Genomic DNA, 17,998 nt, shown 5'->3' with positions numbered 1-17,998 from the left:
TGAGTAAGAAAAATGTTGCTTGCAAACTGCAATAAGACAATTTTTGACTGCAATGTGGAAAGTTTTGCTCTCAAACTCAAATTCTGTTGGATTGTTCTGTTTGCTCTGTGAAATTATATTTATTCACTCTTATTACACTTACCATAATATTCCAAACGCCAATACCCTTTGCAAACTGTCCACCTTGGTCATATACATATGTGAAAATTGATTTTCTTATCTTTCACTGAATCTGTAAACTGCTACAACACGTGAACTACCCCAATGATGGATCAATAAAGTCACTCCTCATACGCCTCAGGTCATCCCTCGGTAAAGACACACACCACGACATCATGAGACCAAGACCATCATCTGGTAATAAATATAGATATCTTTAATTGCATTTCATTAGTTCAAGAATGCCACAAGTTATAAATACCACAAATTTGCTTTAAACATGCCAAAACTTTTCAAAGACTTATAGTAACAGGTTTAATACAAAGTACAGTCTTCCATCTTAAAGGATACACATTTCAAATAAAAGCATTTATCGTTTTTAAATGTATATTTAAAACAGAGTAGTATAAGGCTTGGCTATTAAAACAAAGACCTCAGGGTTAGTGCCAAATGCTAAAAAAAAAAAAAAAAAAGGCAGCGGGGGACAAATGAAAAGTTTGATGCCAAAGAAAACAATATCAACGCACAAGGGACACACCTGTCGCCTGCTGGTTGATCTTAATTGGAATCTTATTGCGTGATGTGCTTCTATGTCTGTGATGTTTTGTTCGCAAAGATCTTTTATTTTCAGCTGTATTAATTTGGTATGAAACTATTCACTTGTTAGAATACATATTGTGCTATTTCAAGTCCACAAAAAGCTTGACGGTAACATAAAACGTCAACAAAAAACGTCAACAAAAAACAAAATAACCAATAGCGGGTCAGTTTGAGTCATTTAAAATCAGGTCCTTGAACGGGCTCGTCCTTCTTCACCGTCAGACTTTTGCTTCAACATGAAAAAACAAAACAGAGACACTCACAGTGCTACATCTGCTTATATTGCATTAATGTAACAAAAAAGACAGAAGAATCAAATGACTGTTAATGTCTATAAATACAGGAGGGCTTCACATGCACAGCCTAATTTGTTTTTAATGTACAAGCGATGGGATATCAAACGGCCAAATTATAAATTCAGAACAGCTCCCCTCCTCTAGCATCTTTATGAAGAAGTTCTTTTAGTTTTGAAACCCTAAAACAAATCAAGTCTGCAATAAAAGCCTGTCAAAATGAGCCGATCAAGGTTTCCTGAGTCATTCAAATACAAAAACAAACCTTCCTGCACTTGTCCCCCAACGAGAGAAAGTCAAACATTCTTCTTGAAGTTGTATCTGAATTCGAAGGAAAAACATTAAAAAACAAAACACTTTGCAATATTAGTAACAAAACCAAAACAAAGGCTAAAACCATGTGTGTGGGGGTGTGTGAACTAGCTATTTAATGACAGTATTTCCTCTAAAAAGCCAGAAACACACATGGTGAATGCCCCTGTGAAATCCCGCAAAGACTACATTACCCATCTCTCCTTGCATTTCTTCATCAGGGTGTGGAAGATTTCAGAGCGGCCACTACCGAGGAGGCAACATCGATCTTCACTAGAGCTAAAAAACTACAAGTTTCTTTTTCCGCTTGTCAGCTTTACTAGATACGATGGATTGTAGTGCAAAACGTTACAATTTATACACAAGTGAAATGAGCCGTTCCAGCCACTACACATTAAGGCGAAGGAATACAAACTGATATGATCACCACCACGCAACCACCTCCTGCTGGCTACAGAAATCTGCACCTTGTCCAGTCGTTACAGCAACACACCTTATTTACATTATGTGCTTTTGTTTTACCTCAAGTCAACTTGTCGCTTGATAATAATACCTATTTAGTAGAATATAAAACAACTGTACCAACACCAGGAGTTTTGAATCAAACTATAGAGATGTGAGATATTGTTATCCCTTTTCTGGAAGCTAGATGATGCAGAGATTGTTGGAGAAACTCAAAACAGTATCAAACTTAGTGTACAGTATGTGTGAGGACTAAAAGGAAGAGAACAAGCCCCTCGATAATCCCCCTCCAATATAAATGTGCAACTGCAATCAGAGGGCTCTCTACCTCGAAGGCACCTGCGGGGCACAGCTAGCCATACGGTCCGAGGATTGAGGTAGTCTGGGGTCGAGTGTAGACAGAAGGGTGGTAGGAAGTGGGCGATTCACCAGGCCGAAGTGTTGCTGCGATACATATTCTAGTGTAGGGTTTGCGAATCAGGGGGAAGATAATACTGGTTGTTAAGAGAGTCCATGCGTCTTAAATCAGCAGTCATTAGCTTCAAACTGCTGCTGTTTGCTGCCACCTGGTGGTAAAGTTGGCACTCTGCACGTGAGAGCCAAGTGTGTGAGAGTGAGTGTGTTTGTGTGTTTGTGTGTGTGAGCGCGTGTGTGTGTGCGTGTGCGTGTGCGTGGGATGGGGGACCACTCCAACTCTCAGCAACAGCGCATGCGGGGAGGCGGCAACTCCGGAGGCACTTCCGGTTCAGGCTGCAGAGACAGGACGCTGTTGGAAAGCTCCTTGTTGGGAACCTCCAGAGGCATCTGTTGGATCAGGATCGAAGGACAAGTCAGAGGACGCCATCTCATTTTTAGGCAGTCTGTTTGAGACTATATACACAGTGACTTATTGAGTGCAACGGCTAAATAATGGAAGATAACTGTGAAAGGTTTATGTAAAAGACAAAGGCTTTGAAAAGAAACATAAAGATACAATTCTTAAAGGAAAGAAGAGCAGAAGAAGACAGATTTAAAAAGGGGTTTCAAACAAAGTAAATAATTCAGGCAGATGAACACAAGACAGTTAAGTCAGTACTGTACCAACGTGTCATTCAGAGGAACATGCACTATGCAAGGAAACTGTACTAGCTGAATTTGGTCTGGTTGCACCACCGCAGACAAAATTCTAACCCTCCATTAGCCAGACCTATCTCTACAGCACTGTGTCAGCGCTGAAGCAAAGGTCTGGCGGCACACATTCTCATTCTAGCACAGGTGGAATATCTCTCTGGGTTGTTGATTCTCTACACCAATCACAATCTTCATGGATCACTCTACAGCCTGCAACATAGTGTCAGGTGGAGCTTCTTTTGCACATGACAAGGGGAGCCCTGACATTGAAATGACCAAATCCCCATTAAAAGAAAGGCAACAGCACTGGTCACAAGAGAGCAATCAATAAACCACTCAGCCAGTATTCTCAGCTGATGTCAACTTTTCAAGTTTAAACCATCATAACCACAAATATTGGCAGATGAGTGACAAGAAAGATATGTTTGCAGCAATTTAGAAACAGTGTCTCCTTTACATAATTAGTCTGTGCTTTACTTTAATTATGTTGTTTATCAGTTTTCAACCATGTAACTGTGCTGCTGCATGGCTTTGCCTGGACTCTCTTGAAAAAGAGATTTTAATCTCAATGAGACTTCTGTCCTGGTTATATAAGGGTTAAATTTAAAAAAAGCAGGCACTTCCAAGTCTTTGTATCTATTCGATTTCAAATAAATTCTATCAGTTTTAAATTTCTGCAAAATATCCTGCTCAGGACATACCTTGATCACAATTCTTTAACGATCAAATCTAAGAAATCCTTACAGAAATGTCAGTCCGTGTTATGTTTTATGTCAAAAACAAAATCAACTTGTATCCTAATCAGATTTTTTTTTCATTTTCAAATATTTGTCACTATCAACCTATAAACAAAGAGTTGCGGTGAGGCTCTACTGCTAACGCACCAACCTTGCTAAGGATGTCATCCACAAGCTTCAGGAAGATCTCGTCAACATTGAAATTATCCTTGGCACTAGCTTCGCAGAAGCGCATTCCACTTATTCGAGAGGCAAACTGTAACACAAACAGAGCAAAATGAGCTCAATGTGCAAAGAACTGAATCACAACATGGGAGCAGAAATTCAGCTGTACAACATTGGAAACTTTATGAAAAAATCTCTCCTCTAGATTTAATGCAGTTTTTTGGACACACATGCTGGTTACACACATGTCTGGGGGAGGACATTAATGTGTCTCAGAAGTACACAGAGTCCATGTTTGAGGACAATCTACTGACACGCTGAAAGTATCCATCAATTCTAAATTCTGCATTTTTCACAGTTTTTTTTTTTTTTCTGTCAACATGTTCTTCTCACACATCAATAGATTTTACATTTATCCATTTTCTTGTAGACAGTCTGATCTGCTCTGATTCATAGGAACTTAACATGTGGTTTAGTAATGTTAAAGTTAAATGGGAGCATTTGCGTGTTGAACATACTCTCTCCCCCTGCTGTCTGGAGATGATACGATCAGTCTCACAGTCCAGCTTGTTCCCGACCAGGAGGAGCTCTGCTTCCTCTGAGGCGTACTGACACAAAACAGAAAGCAGACAGGAAAAAGGTCAGGACATCATCAGCCTCCCTTTTAATAAAAGTCAAAGCAGATTATTGTAATGAAATCTGTTCAGCACACTGCCGCAAAGACAACTTGTTCATCAGTATAGCAATTAAAGGGATACTTAATAAAAATTGGATAGTGAGGTTGTTACTCTAGAAAAAGAAAAAAACAGTTCTGGGTTGTGGACTATTTTACACAGTATGATTTAGCAACGTTACAAAAAAATGCTCACTTTGTTCTGTAAAGCTGCAGTGAGAATGCTGTGACTATAACAGGACTGTGAGTTTCAAATTTCTTTCACTGTTTGATCGAGTTGTTCTGCTAGGATGGGGTATATATAATATTACATTTTAATTAAAACATTTTTTAATGGCTGATGCAGTGTGTGGAGTTATCAGTTATCAGTTATCAAATAAAACATCATACAATATGAGTCAAGCTACTGGAGACTATAAATTCTGCTGTTTTTCTCTTACACTTCTTGGTTGATACTATTTAAAAAGAAAATGTAAGGGCGGCACAATGAAAATTAATTTCAGCTGACAAACCATTTTAGAGTTTTTAAACTCTAAAATCCAGTATCTGTCAGGCTAAGCAAAAAGCAAAAGAAAGCCTTAATAAACCTCTACCTCTCTCATGTAACTGCTGCCAGAGCCAATGAGTAAAGTCAAAGGTACAAGTAAAAGATGAATATCAGGGGATGTAAAGCTGCAAGATTCATGGCAGAAACTAACGAATTGTTTTGTCACCCAACAAGAAAAACAGTGGATTTATAACACACTTTTTGACATGCCTGGCATGTAATAATGGCAGGACAACACAAGGACAACACAGAAAAGTCATTTCATCCGTGAGACAAAAACTAATTTATAGTTCCAGCAGTGTGAGAGTTCTTTTACCTTGTCTATCATTTTCATCCACTTGGGCAGGTCTTCAAATGTCTCCTGCTTTGTAATGTCATACACTAGCACTATTCCCTTGGCACTTCTGTAGTAGGCTGATGTGATGCTGTTGAACCTCTCCTGGCCAGCAGTGTCCCTGGATAAAATTAATGAAACCCAAAGTAATTAAAACTCTGCACAGTCAGCACAGGGTCACAGAGACCCTTTGGAATACCTAACAGCTGATTGGCTGATTTGAAGGCACAGTTCATTCATTAACTAAGAATATGACTAATAGAATAATATTTAAAAGGAAAAACTAAGATTAATCAACAAAAGAGGGAGGAAGAATCAGTTTTAATGGATTCAGTGTAATTATCAATAACAAACATTCAAGAATTTCACATTTCTTTAGTTAGTATGTACATCGTACATTTTAAAGCACTGTGTGGGCTAAATCTAATATCCACATTTTACTCTAGTATCTACAGTAGATATAACAAATAAAGATTTTAAGATAAGGAACAGATATAAAAGGATTGGTAACTCAACTTTACCCCCATATATATAGCATTTATAAGCATTTAAAAAAAGCTTTATACAACAATAAATATCTACAAATATAATGTAGATATAAGCTGATACAGGCATTTAATAATATATCTGTAGTACATAATACATGCTGTATTAACAGATAGCTAAAGACAACATAGGAAAACATGTTGTAATTAGGAATGGGACAACACAAGATTTTATCACAGACAGGGATAAAAAAAACACTCATATTTGTTGCATGAGCATTGAGGAAATTAATGCTTCATTGTAATAATGTAAAGGTGCACATTTCTAAATGGATGAGTGGATTCATTCATTTTAGGCTATGTTATGATTCAGCTGATAAATCCAAATGTGGGTTAACAGTGGTTTGGGGTCCACTCACAGTGACATGTGTTACTGTACCTTCAGCCAGCTAGTCTCTCCCTGTTCCCCATGTGAGTCACAGTCAGGCTTATGAGCAGAAGAGCGGACAGAGACACAGCAGCACAGCGGCAGGGTTAGGTAAGGCCGGGCGTGGCAATGATGGAGCTTGATGTGAGCGGTTCAACATGTGAGATGAGACACAGAGAGGACGGTCACCCCGAAAGGGCAGGTCGAGGACAGGTAGAGGAACGGGGACAAAATGAGACGGGTTGGAGGGCAGATGTGGTGTGGAGGTGGGAGGGTGGAGGCGTTGTTAGTAAAATGGACAGGTAATGAAATAAGCACTGGAGTCCCACATTTAAGCCAAGCATCATCACACACAAAAAAACGCAGTCGTACTCAAAAGAAAGTTTCCGCAATGTAATTAGTGGTGCGTTACTCATTTCTTTAATCGTTGGACAAAAATACCAGATGTTCTCATAACGTAATTAGGGCCTAGTGACAGTCACAAGACACAAGCAGGGGCATAATAGAATCAAGCTACTGAAATACGTCCTCTCTGTAACTGGAGGACTGTTTGAGAAATAACACCGGCTTGAAGAGCTCTGGATCAGGGCTGACATTTCTGACTTTTGTAATCCAAATAATATATTAGAATAATGAAGTGAAACAAAAAGGCATTTCAGTCTGACAATCGAGCTACAGTAACATTATATGTCTCCAGTCGCTACACAATTGACAGCTGACCAACATTTGCAAGAATCTCAAGTATTGTGACAGGTGGATTTATTCCAGTTAGTTTACCTTGTTGTTAGTATTAAAGCAAGACAAATACTACTACTTTTAGGTACTTTAAGACAAGCCCAAATTGTGCAGGTGTGTCTGATTAATTCAGACAGGAAGATGCAAAAATAAATCACTTTGAAACATAGGCTTGTTTGTAGTGTGTAGTGTAGTTTCCAGTAAATATTCTAATTTAGGTGTACACATACATATATGGCGAGGCTGACTCGCCATTTATCTTATAACAGCCAGCAAGGAGCTTCTTCAGGAGGGCACATGGCCAGTATGATCATGTGCTGCTCTATACGAAGTTAAGAATGATATTCCCACTGAGACACAGGTTTTTAATGTTAATGGTTGACAAAAAATGTTTTGGCAATCCAAAACATACAATGGCGGACTTTCCAGGAAATCGTATTTGCACATGCATTAACCATTACCAAGCACCCAGCGAGCCAGCAGTAGCTAATGTCAGAGCAGCCTGCAGGGTGATAGGGCACACACAGGAAATGCACCATGCAGGGGAATAAAGGAACTGGAGACTTCTGCCCACTTACTCACCATATCTGAAGTCTGATCTTCTTCCCTCTCAGCTCCACTGTCTTGATTTTGAAGTCAACTCCTGTGACAGAATCACAAACACAAATGTCAACATGTACAAGAACCAGTATCTCAATAAAAAACTGCATTAAAAATATTCAGTTTCTTTGTATTGAAGGGGTTATGCTGTTTAATTTAACCAGAACTTTCTTTGCATAATAGATGCAAAACAAGGCCTTTTAAAAATGCGTGGTGCTTTAGAGAGCTGAGCACAATCACAGCGGTCTGCTGTGAAAAACAAACTGTGAGTGAGATCAGAAAACATTTTCAACCAGACAAGAGTGACAAACTGTCTCCTCCATGATCTCTGTGATGAAAGGAACAAAATATTAGTGACGCGTTGTGTCACAGGGACGACAGGGCGCAAAATGGAGCTCTGCCATATCAGCTGCTTGTGTGTGACTATTTTGGGATTGGACATGATGGCTGACTGTTGTGTTGGTCACAGGACTGTTTATCCAATTCTATCATGTCTTGCCTGTCCTGTATTTAAAGATGCAGACATCTATAGTCATGGCACAGCAATTTCTCACAAGGTGCCATCTTAAATTAAATACCTGTTGTCAATGAGTTTAAATAATTATGTGTTGTATAGGTTATGTGTTTTTATAAAGACACATAGCTAGAAACATGCATGTCTCAAGTTTATTGTTGCAGACCCATGCTATTCAAATAATAGGTTCCAAAGTCTGTTACTTACTGCGTTGACCTCTAAAATCCCTGCTAGGATTTATCAAACAGCCTAAACAAATGCAACAACCACCCAAAACACTACTCCAAGGCTCAGACGTGTGTTTGTCTCATAGCTAGGACAAGTTTCGTTAGCTAGTGTTGTTGTTACCGTTAGCTCAAGTAAGCTAGCTACAGCTCGTAGTTCAACCTCTGTTCGGTCCCATTACACAGCCAAGACAGGAGACAATGTGTTTATAGCGCCCAGCTTGTGTAGTTAGAGTCACTATCTCCCAGTAAGTAGACGGAGCCCTGCTAAATGCTGTCAACACAGAGCTGACAAAAAACATATCTTCTGTCCTCACCTACGGTCGACTTGCACGCTTCGCAGAAAGTGTCGTCGGTGAATCTCTCCATGAGGCTGGTTTTACCAACCCCGCGGGAGCCAATAATGATAATTTGTAGTTTAAAATCAGCGGGTCTGGGAGGCATCTTCCTGCGGCGCGACTGAGCCCCCAGAGCGGGGGACGAGTTCGCGGAGCCACCGCCGCCACCGGCGGCCCTCCGCGGTATGTCATATCTCGGATCCATCAGTAATTCCACATTTGTAATTACGGTTAAAAATAAAATAAACAAACACTCGTGAACTGTTACACAGTTGAAATGATGCGCTATTTCCAACTTTGTTAGGACTCAGTAGAAGTTTGAGAAAGTTTGTCACTCGCCGACAGTTGTTGTTGTTCAGCCATTAGAGACCGGAGCCGTCATGACGTCATTAACCACACTACAGCTCATTTCCGCTTCCGGCGCGTCTCTAATTTTATGTTTTTTTCTAAATCAAAGTTTTGTGGTTTGTTGTAATTTAAGAATCAATTAGCTGTAAGCAGCTGTCCCGAACAGTAAGCTGTATTAAAATGACTGTTCATCAGTTTAGCGTCACTCACAGTGATGGAATGTAACTAAGTACTTTTACTCCACTACATTTATTTAACAACAATAGCTACTAGTTACTTTAAATATCGCATCATCATTCCAAATCAAACCATTCCATTAGCAGTCAGATGAAAAAGAAAAAACACTGACTCCAGTAATCAGAAAAATCCTGAATATGGGAGCCAATAATCGGCCCGGCTGTAAGTGTAGAAAACTGTCTCATTTTACTTTTACTTTATACTTTTTATGCTTGAGTACAGAAGATTACTCAATTACTAGTATTCATATGAGTGACTTCCATTTTTACCAAAGTAATACTGTAACACAAAATCTTCACTTTTACCCAGCCCTTTTAAAACTCTGGTTACTTACAATATTTTCACTCTGTAGAATACCGTTTAACCTATTCTCAGTCTACAGATCTTTAACATAGTTTCAAATGTCTATATATCAGATCCATCCTTCCACCAATATCTGATCTTAAGTTCAGCCATCCCCATTCCGTCTGAAATTCAAAAACTGTTTATGAAGGGTCAACCTGTGATGAAGGGTCACATCTGCGGTGTCCCAATTGTGTACCACACACAAGGCCAGTTAAACTTTAGTAAGCAGTTATTTAACTATTAACCTTACAAAGCATTTATCAAGCAATTGTTTACTTTAAGGCAATTGCTTACTTTAAGGTGTGAAATTATGTTTATTAGACTGTACTTTGTAGAACCCGACAAATTTGTCAGCTGATTTTGGCCTGTTACAAAAGTTCATCAGTTATATTGTATACGTTGTCCGACATGTGCTGACACATAACTTTTTTTACAGCACATAATGTAGAAAAATATGCTTGGGGTCATTTGTAATCATCATGATGTCAGTAAACTCTACTGTTTTACTGCATTGACGCCATTTTAAATATTTTTGTTAAGCTGTATAAAACCCTGCCTCCATTCCACACGAGTGATTGCTCACTACATTTGTGGGAAAATTGCACATACATTCCGCTCATATAGGAATATCAGCCAAAATAATGCAGATGGAACTTTTTACTCCCTAATTTTGGCATTGGTTTCAACCCCTGAAATCCTGTATCATTGTAATTGATCAATATATATTGTGAAGTTAACGCTGCAAGTGATGTTTATACACCTTTATGATTGCTTAATAAGTGATATATGAATTAGTTAAATGATTCCTGACAGTTTAATAAATATTTACTAAAGTGTAATTAACTATAAATGTAACATTTATTAATGTCGGTTGTGATGGTGTTACCTACAATGCGTAAATAAACTGGGTAAAGTAAGAGTCATAAAAGCCAAAATCTCAAATCATTCAGCTTCCCACTCAATCCTCACTGGACGCCTGTTTATCGCATTGCAGGGGTTTTTGGTCCACGGCGTTATCCGTAACTGCGACATTGGATGACGTAGCGCCCGAGGAGGAGTTCCTGCTAATCCAAACATCGACGAAGCAGCGTCCACAGCTATTTATCTACAACAAATTCGTTGTACCTCATCGCCTAATTAACAGTATGGCTGCTCAGAAGATAAACGAAGCCCACGAGCACATAGCCAAAGCGGAAAAATGGTGAGTTACGTGAAATAAATGTCGTTTGATTCCTGCTCGGGAAACAGTTTGTTTTACTATTGATGTTAGCTTGTTAGCTGTAAAGGCCACTGTTGATTTTTTTTCATCAGAGGTTATGCGACATAAATGGACAGTGTGTTGTTATCTTCAGCTAACTATAGGTTGATTCAATAGATAATAACCGAGCTATCGTGTTGTCTTGCTCTGTGATTGTCAACACACTGATGTAGCTGATTCTGTTAGCTTGAGCCGCGTATAATTTGCTCGTCATCATGTTTTTTTGTAGCTTAAAGACAAGTCTGACAAAGTGGAAGCCCGATTTTGACAGTGCTGCGTCGGAATACGCCAAAGCAGGTAACCTAAAAATCAGTATAGCCCCTTAAAAAAATGAGGCTTTTACAGATATTCCTAACTGTCCATGTCCTGTTTTTTAGCTGTGTGCTTCAAGAATGCCAAGCAGTATGACCAGGCAAAGGATGCTTACCTGAAGGAAGCTGAATATCACACAGAGAACAAGACGTATCCTCTCTATTCTGTCCAGAGGTGTATGACATGACACTGCTGTGATTTGACTCTGCTTTGTAATTTCCTTAACTTTTCCCCCAGGCTTTTTCACGCTGCAAAGTAAGTATCATATGTTATAACCCCTGTAATAAACCAGCAGCACACATAAAAAAAACCACTTGTTTTGCTCATGCTCTCCTCCTCTTCCTCAGGGCCATTGAACAGGCTGGTATGATGATGAAGGTGAGCGTGCCTGCTGTTTAAACATCAAGCATATCAATGGGCAGATGCAGGTAATATGTCTGCAGTGGAGTCCTGACATTGCTTTGTGTTTGCTCTGCGACAGGAGCAAAAGAAGATGCCAGAGGCCATTCAGTACATAGAGAAAGCCTGTATGATGTACATGGAGAATGGGACTCCTGACACTGCTGCCATGGCTCTGGACCGCGCTGGAAAGTAAAGATACCACCTTACTCCTTGACCTCAGATAAGGCTGACTCCTCAGCTCTTACCTGTTAATCATAGCACATATTGATACAGAGATATGAAAACATTGCACTGCAAAGTTAGCTCAGGGACCACAAAAGGCTGACTTTTCTTCCTGAATCCACAACAAATTCTTTTCATTCCCAGACTGATAGAGCCTATAAACCTTGAGAAAGCTGTGGACCTGTATCAGAAGGCAGCTGGCGTGTTTGAGGTGAAATTTCGCTTCCATCAAGAGCTGAATGAATCATTCAACCGATGCTGTTGACTGCATCTCTGTTCAATTACCGTATGTATATTCTTGTTTTTCTCTCTGTAGAATGAGGATCGTCTACGTCAGGCAGTTGAACTGCTGGGAAAAGCCTCCAGACTTCTGGTCAGGTTAAAAAGGTAAAGGGAAGCTGTGTATTTGTTTCTGCTGATAAATGTTAAACTTCCGTATATGCTCCTCATCTTTCCTCACTTCACTCTCTTCTCGCCTTTTCAACCAGGTTGGATGAAGCAGCAGTCGCTCTGCAGAAAGAGAAGAACATGTACAAGGAAATTGAGAACTTCCCCATGTGCTTCAAGGTGGGTTATTTTGTTGTTTTGCTGTTTTTGAACCGTCTCAAGTCGAGGTGGCAAGGAGAAACACATGTTAATGGGGGAACAGACACTGTCGCACTCCGTCAAGTTAATGCCTGTCTGTTCGCTCTTGTTTCTACACTCTCTCTCTTCACATTCTTTATTTATAGTGTCCACAGTTATTCCGGGGAAAAACAATGACTTCCTGTTTTGGTGTCGCAATGGCAGATGTGCTTCCTTTGTGCCTTATTTGTACTTCATTTTTCTGGGAAAATTCCATCCCCCTGGCAAGCTAAAAAGCATACTAATAGCAACCTAATTTAAACGCCGATGGTGGATCAGTGTTTACTTCAGAACGATAAGTCGAGGCTGAAATGTTGTTGTTTATCGGCAGTTTAACTTTTCGTATTGGTCCGTGCTTTTCCCTCTTTAGAAAACTACTGCTCAAGTGCTGATTCACCTCCACAGAGGGGACTACGTAGCAGCTGATAAGTGTGTCAGAGAAAGTTACAGGTATGTTTCATTTCTGTAGTCTGTGTCCCGCTGGAGCTACAACAAACTGATCTTGACGTTATTAGCTCATGGTGTAACGCTTAATCTGAGGATCATCACATGAAGTGCTGCTTGTTCTCCACCAGTCTGCCCGGCTACAGTGGAAGCGAAGATTGCGTTGCCATGGAGACGCTATTGCAGGGCTACGACGAGCAGGACGAGGACCAGGTGTACCGCGTGTGCAACTCACCTTTGCTGAAGTACATGGACAATGATGTGAGTACTGCTGACATATTATTACAAAGACATTTCTTATTTAGCCAATGGTATCTCAGTGTTTTGGCCTCAGTTTGAATTGTTAGTTTACCTCCAGCCACAAAAATTTATCATTTTATTTAAAGCCATATTTGTTTGCTATGACAGTGCTGACTGTTATTTATCAATGGTCTGCTGAACTGGACTTCTTTGAGCGAGCTGTGTTGGCATATTTCTTTTTGTTTTATAATACATCAAAACAACAGCGAAAACATTTTTTTATTTATCATTTTATATTTTATTTTTTATGCTTTAGAGAGCTCATTAAAGTGAACGAAAGCTTAGGTTTTTTTTTCTTTTTAGTATGAAATAGTTAATTCAAGTTTGGTGAAGAAAAACCTGCTGAAGTTCAATTTAAACCTCATAGGAGGAAGTGGGAAACATTCACTGTGCTCTGTAATTTAACTTGTCGTTTCGGACAACACCATCTGATTAGCTTTGATAGGTTTTGTTCTCCTGATGGCTTTAATTTTCTCTATTGTTGTATTTGGTTTCTAAATAGGCTTCTGTGTTGATGTTAACATAATTTGAAAGATCAGATTAGGAAGGTAAGATTTGACCTTTTCCATTTCCACACAGTCAAATTTCACGCTGTGCTTGGAATGAATATGTAGAAAGAACAGCTGCTCTTTCTCTCTAAAACTTAACTTTCAAGGTTGTTGCTCGGAACAGGGTTAAAATTACAGGAGGAGTGACATGCTCCCTGCAAATCATTAGGTAAAGCAGCTGTAATGATAACTGGGGTTAGAGAAAGAGAAATGGATCCAGTTCATCTATTATAAGAGATTTTACGATTTGCTAAATCTGTGAGTACATTTTAAGGTGATGACTTCGATATAAACATTTTTTACTTCTTTGGCTACTAGGTCGTGGTCAAACCAGTGTATCTGAATTTATAAGGATCGATGGATCATTGGTTTAATGCCGGGACAAATGTAATTTACTTTTTTCAAACTCTTTTTCAAAAAGATGGAAGACTAATACTGATAAATGTACTTTATTCTGGTGGGTTTTTGTAGCTTAGGGTTAGGCAAGTTAGGCCTTTATGTTGATTTTGACATCAAACCTTCGTTCTATCTGATTTCAAAGTCATGTTCAGAAACAGAGATACACAAATATCTCTAACATAACAAAAACCTCTAACTTCTGGTGAATATCTGTTCAGGAAGACCCTATCAATCATTGTAAGCAGATTAAGAACTTTCTCTTTCTCTGCCTCACAGTATGCCAAGCTGGCTATTTCCCTGAGGGTACCTGGAGGAGGAGCAAAGAAGAAGAAGGCTGCAGCAGCTCCACAAGGCGGCACTAGCGGGGCACCAGCTCCTGCCGAGGAGGAGGATGATTATGAGGGAGGGCTGTGTTAGCCTTCAGCCTCCGACTCGACCCATCTGCTACTGCACCACTGCACCCCTCTGTGTACGAGTTAAAAACCTTGACAGACCCCGTCAGCTCTGAAACCCACATGTGTGGCTGTTTGATCTTTATTGTGCAAAAAAGAAAAATTAAGAAAAAAGCTAATGTAAAACAGTTACAGGTGGTGTTGCAGAAGAGTCGGTTCATTTAAGAAGCCTTTTAATTTGTGTTTGTTCGAGGTGGATCCTCAGTGTAATGAAAAATCTTTAATGTTCAATAATGTATGAAAGCTTGTTGTATGTGAGTGTTCTATTATTTCTTGTCTGTGAAGCTGTAAATTCTGCTGTTATAGTTCGTGGGTAGAGTCTTCAGATTGCCATAGTTATATTAAAATCAGAAACACTCTAAATATCCTGGAATGGGTTGATCGACGTATAGGTGTTTTATTTGTACAGAGTTAATTTATTCAGTATTCGTGGCTGCGGCCTGTTGAAAATGTTACTGGAACAATATATGCAATCGGTTTGTTAATGCATGTCTGGAACAACGGCAAATCAAAGCTATGAACTTGTGATTATTAATGCTTAAAAATGATCGGCACTATTGTCTTCAGCACTAGCCCTTTTTGGAGTTATTAAAATTTGTTTAAAGAACAGCACAGTTCCTGATGGCACAGCTTGTAGCCATCATAGACTGTTTTGTTCCTCTACCTCGAGGTGTGTGCATCATCTTCAACCTTTAAACTTAAAAATAATAATGGCTGTGTCTTCCAACCTAAAACATAAAAAAAGGGATCATGCAGTGGTGTGTTCAGTGTTCCCATTGATTTCCTTCTCAATGCTGAATTTGTGTATTTGTGATTTAGCTTGCTGCACACTGTAAGAGGGAGACTATTGAGATAAATTACAAGCCAATTACATTTGATTCTGATACCACATGACTAAAGCTGATAAAGGGATTGTTTACATTTTTATTTTTTTTATTTTTGTTATTGCCCACTTCTTGGATATTCCTCGAAAGCATATCTCCAAACTTTGCACATGCATCAATAAACATTTCCAGTGTGTGGCATTATTTGGTCTCTGTATATATTCTTAAACAAGTTAGCAGACTAATTTTCCACATCAGTGAGACTCACAGCGGCTGCGGATGTCTGTGGCAAATGGTAATGACTGTGTAGCTTCCTAAGACCTCTTTATCTTTGATGAGGCTAATGTTCTCTCTCTGCTAGTGAAACTATTAACGCTGGTGCAGAGCTGAGCAATGTGGACCGTCTGCTATCTTGAGGAGCCTTGAAATGGAATTTTTAAAAATGTTAGAAAAACAGGAACCTGATGTAAAATGGATTACGATTGCACTACATCGTAGGAAAATACAAATAAAATGTAAAGTTGATAGAGTCAGGTTGATGCAGCAGGTTTGGTCTGTGGTGAAGGTCGTCTTCAAACCAGAGTGTCCCAGGTTCAGTCAGCTGCAGCTGGTTTCTACCAAAACAACACCCAGACTCTCCGCCTGCCCACTCGCCATCCTTTTCCACAAGCAAACAGCAGCTGAACGCAAGACATCGATACCTTTCCAGATGTTTTATTTGGAGATCTCGGGACCTCTATCATACCACACTGCCTTAACATACAGGTACAGTTTCACATTTCATTCTGCCCTGACCTCTCCCCTTAAACTTGTATGTACATGTACTGTAATGAAAATTAGTCATGACAATAATGAAGTTTTTCCTATCATGCTACAATGTCGTTTAATGCATAGTTTGGACCAAAGGGCTTCCTGTTTCAGCCCTTCATGTGAGGAATCTTTCCTTGTGCCTGCTCGTTGCTTCCTTGAATGCACAGCTGTGGGCGCCACAGTGATCGTGAGTGTGAAATGTTAAAAACAGCGAGAGGTTCACAATGGATGTGCAAGAGTCAACCACCTAATGCACGTTACCCTGATTCAGAAACAGCCCTCTGCTGGTCTCGACTCAAGCCAACCTGTAGATGATTCCAAAACATGGATGATTGGCAATTAAACAGTCCACAGCGCTACACTGACCTTCTTAATCCAGACTCAAAACAGTTTCCCTGTGCAGTAAACATACTCAGTATCAGTCCACCTGAACAATATCCACATTCATTTTCATGCCATTTAAATAGTTTTCATCTCTTCTACAATCTCATATTCTTTTAGATCCATCAAAGCCTACATATTGTAACATTTAATTCATATGATGACTAGCTGTGAAAACAGCTCTTCCTGAGAAAGATATGTAGTTGATAAGAGTTTCAATTCTTCTCATAAAAATGTCTGATCATGTTTTCTGCGCTGTGAGGCTCCCATGTGGCCTTTGACATCTAAAACAAAAGATTATCTGTGTTCATGTTTCTTTGTCAGAAGAGGCCTTCTCTCTCAGTCAGCATCCTTCGAATACCTGGAGGAATGAGAGCTCAATATTGCACAGTCCCACGATCCAAGCGTTCCAGTTGGAGAAAATCTGAGATTGTGCTCATGTGGTCATTATTGTGCACTTATTTGTTGGTTGGAAGCCCTTAAAGATTATCGCTGCATTCAGGTGGAGCTTCTCTTTGCCTACCTTGCGACTGTGAAAATGCTAGAGGCAGGCGTGAAAAGCAATGAGGCTTCTGGGAATCTGAGTTTAAAAACCTACTAATATATTAAAGATAGCACTTTTATTTTTAAGGACTTCACCTTCTCCAACTGAACACCAGCTGCTTGTTTTGTCCACTGGATGCCAAACTGATCAAGATAAATACAGCACCAGCAAAGTTGCCCTCAGTTATTAATAATGACATGACTGCAATTGTTGTTTTTCATCGGTAAATAGTATAAAATACCAGTTTCTGAGTCAGAAAAGTGTTTGAGTGTGGAGCTAACTCTATCACTGCCATCAGAGCTCAGTTGAAAAGGACAGAGTTGGTCCTCAGATGCTCAGCAGGTGAATGTGCTCACACCGTCAGAGCGACCACCCACTTTCTCTGAGTGAGCGGCTCCTCCCAGAAAAAGCTTTGGTTAACGTCCCCTCGCTGAGTTTTCACTGAGTTTTCTCTCTGGTCCACTTGATCATAGTCTCTGGTGAGCGGTAGAGGAAGATGAGTTTGGAGTACATGTCCTCCTCCAGGTCCAACTCCCCCGTCTCTCGGACCAGGAAGATGTCGGTGCACAGCTTGAGGATGCGGTCCACGTTTGGCAGCTCCTCGAACATGATGGTGTGGGAAATGCCGCTGAAAAACTCGCGCACGAACTTACCGATGACCAGAACCACCGAGGCATACAGGCCCATGATCCTACATAGGTAAGAGAGAAAGGATATCAGTGTATATAATGTTCATTTATTAGCGCTCCTCCTAGTATATGGCACACAAAGGCTTTTCTCTTGTGAGGCAACTGGGTGCTTCAACTGAATTTGAGCTGTCTTGCAAAGCAAAA

The 17,998-nt window shown here is 39.8% G+C and overlaps 3 protein-coding genes across 6 annotated transcripts in view; 1 reads left to right on the top strand and 2 right to left on the bottom strand.

The window, feature by feature from the left end:
• Positions 1-353: 353 nt before the first annotated feature.
• On the bottom strand, positions 354-9,121 carry rab12 (RAB12, member RAS oncogene family). Its single transcript, XM_037084887.1, has 6 exons — positions 8,695-9,121; positions 7,622-7,682; positions 5,375-5,513; positions 4,357-4,446; positions 3,825-3,929; positions 354-2,630 (listed from the first exon to the last, which is right to left on the bottom strand). Exons 1-6 carry the CDS (start codon positions 8,918-8,920, stop codon positions 2,523-2,525), a joined length of 729 nt encoding a protein of 242 aa, XP_036940782.1. The 5' UTR covers positions 8,921-9,121; the 3' UTR covers positions 354-2,522.
• Positions 9,122-10,661: 1,540 nt separating this feature from the next.
• Positions 10,662-15,634, top strand: napgb (N-ethylmaleimide-sensitive factor attachment protein, gamma b). Its single transcript, XM_037084886.1, has 12 exons — positions 10,662-10,846; positions 11,133-11,200; positions 11,281-11,365; positions 11,453-11,470; positions 11,563-11,593; positions 11,697-11,806; positions 11,984-12,050; positions 12,156-12,226; positions 12,328-12,406; positions 12,834-12,913; positions 13,039-13,168; positions 14,431-15,634. Exons 1-12 carry the CDS (start codon positions 10,791-10,793, stop codon positions 14,569-14,571), a joined length of 936 nt encoding a protein of 311 aa, XP_036940781.1. The 5' UTR covers positions 10,662-10,790; the 3' UTR covers positions 14,572-15,634.
• A 494-nt stretch (positions 15,635-16,128) lies between these two features.
• Positions 16,129-17,998, bottom strand: part of LOC119011602 (piezo-type mechanosensitive ion channel component 2) — an 82,209-nt gene continuing 80,339 nt past the window's right edge. For all 4 annotated transcript variants that reach the window (XM_037084876.1, XM_037084878.1, XM_037084877.1 and 1 more), the window contains one exon: positions 16,129-17,856. In XM_037084876.1, the coding sequence (XP_036940771.1) occupies positions 17,604-17,856 (253 nt within the window). In that variant the 3' untranslated portion in view covers positions 16,129-17,603. The remainder of the gene's footprint in view (positions 17,857-17,998) is intronic.

This window comes from Acanthopagrus latus, chromosome 21, assembly GCF_904848185.1.
Source record: "Acanthopagrus latus isolate v.2019 chromosome 21, fAcaLat1.1, whole genome shotgun sequence".
NCBI lineage: Eukaryota > Metazoa > Chordata > Actinopteri > Spariformes > Sparidae > Acanthopagrus > Acanthopagrus latus.
The sequence above is the reverse complement of the archived record's forward strand: the minus strand, read 5'-3'. Positions and strand labels throughout refer to the sequence as shown.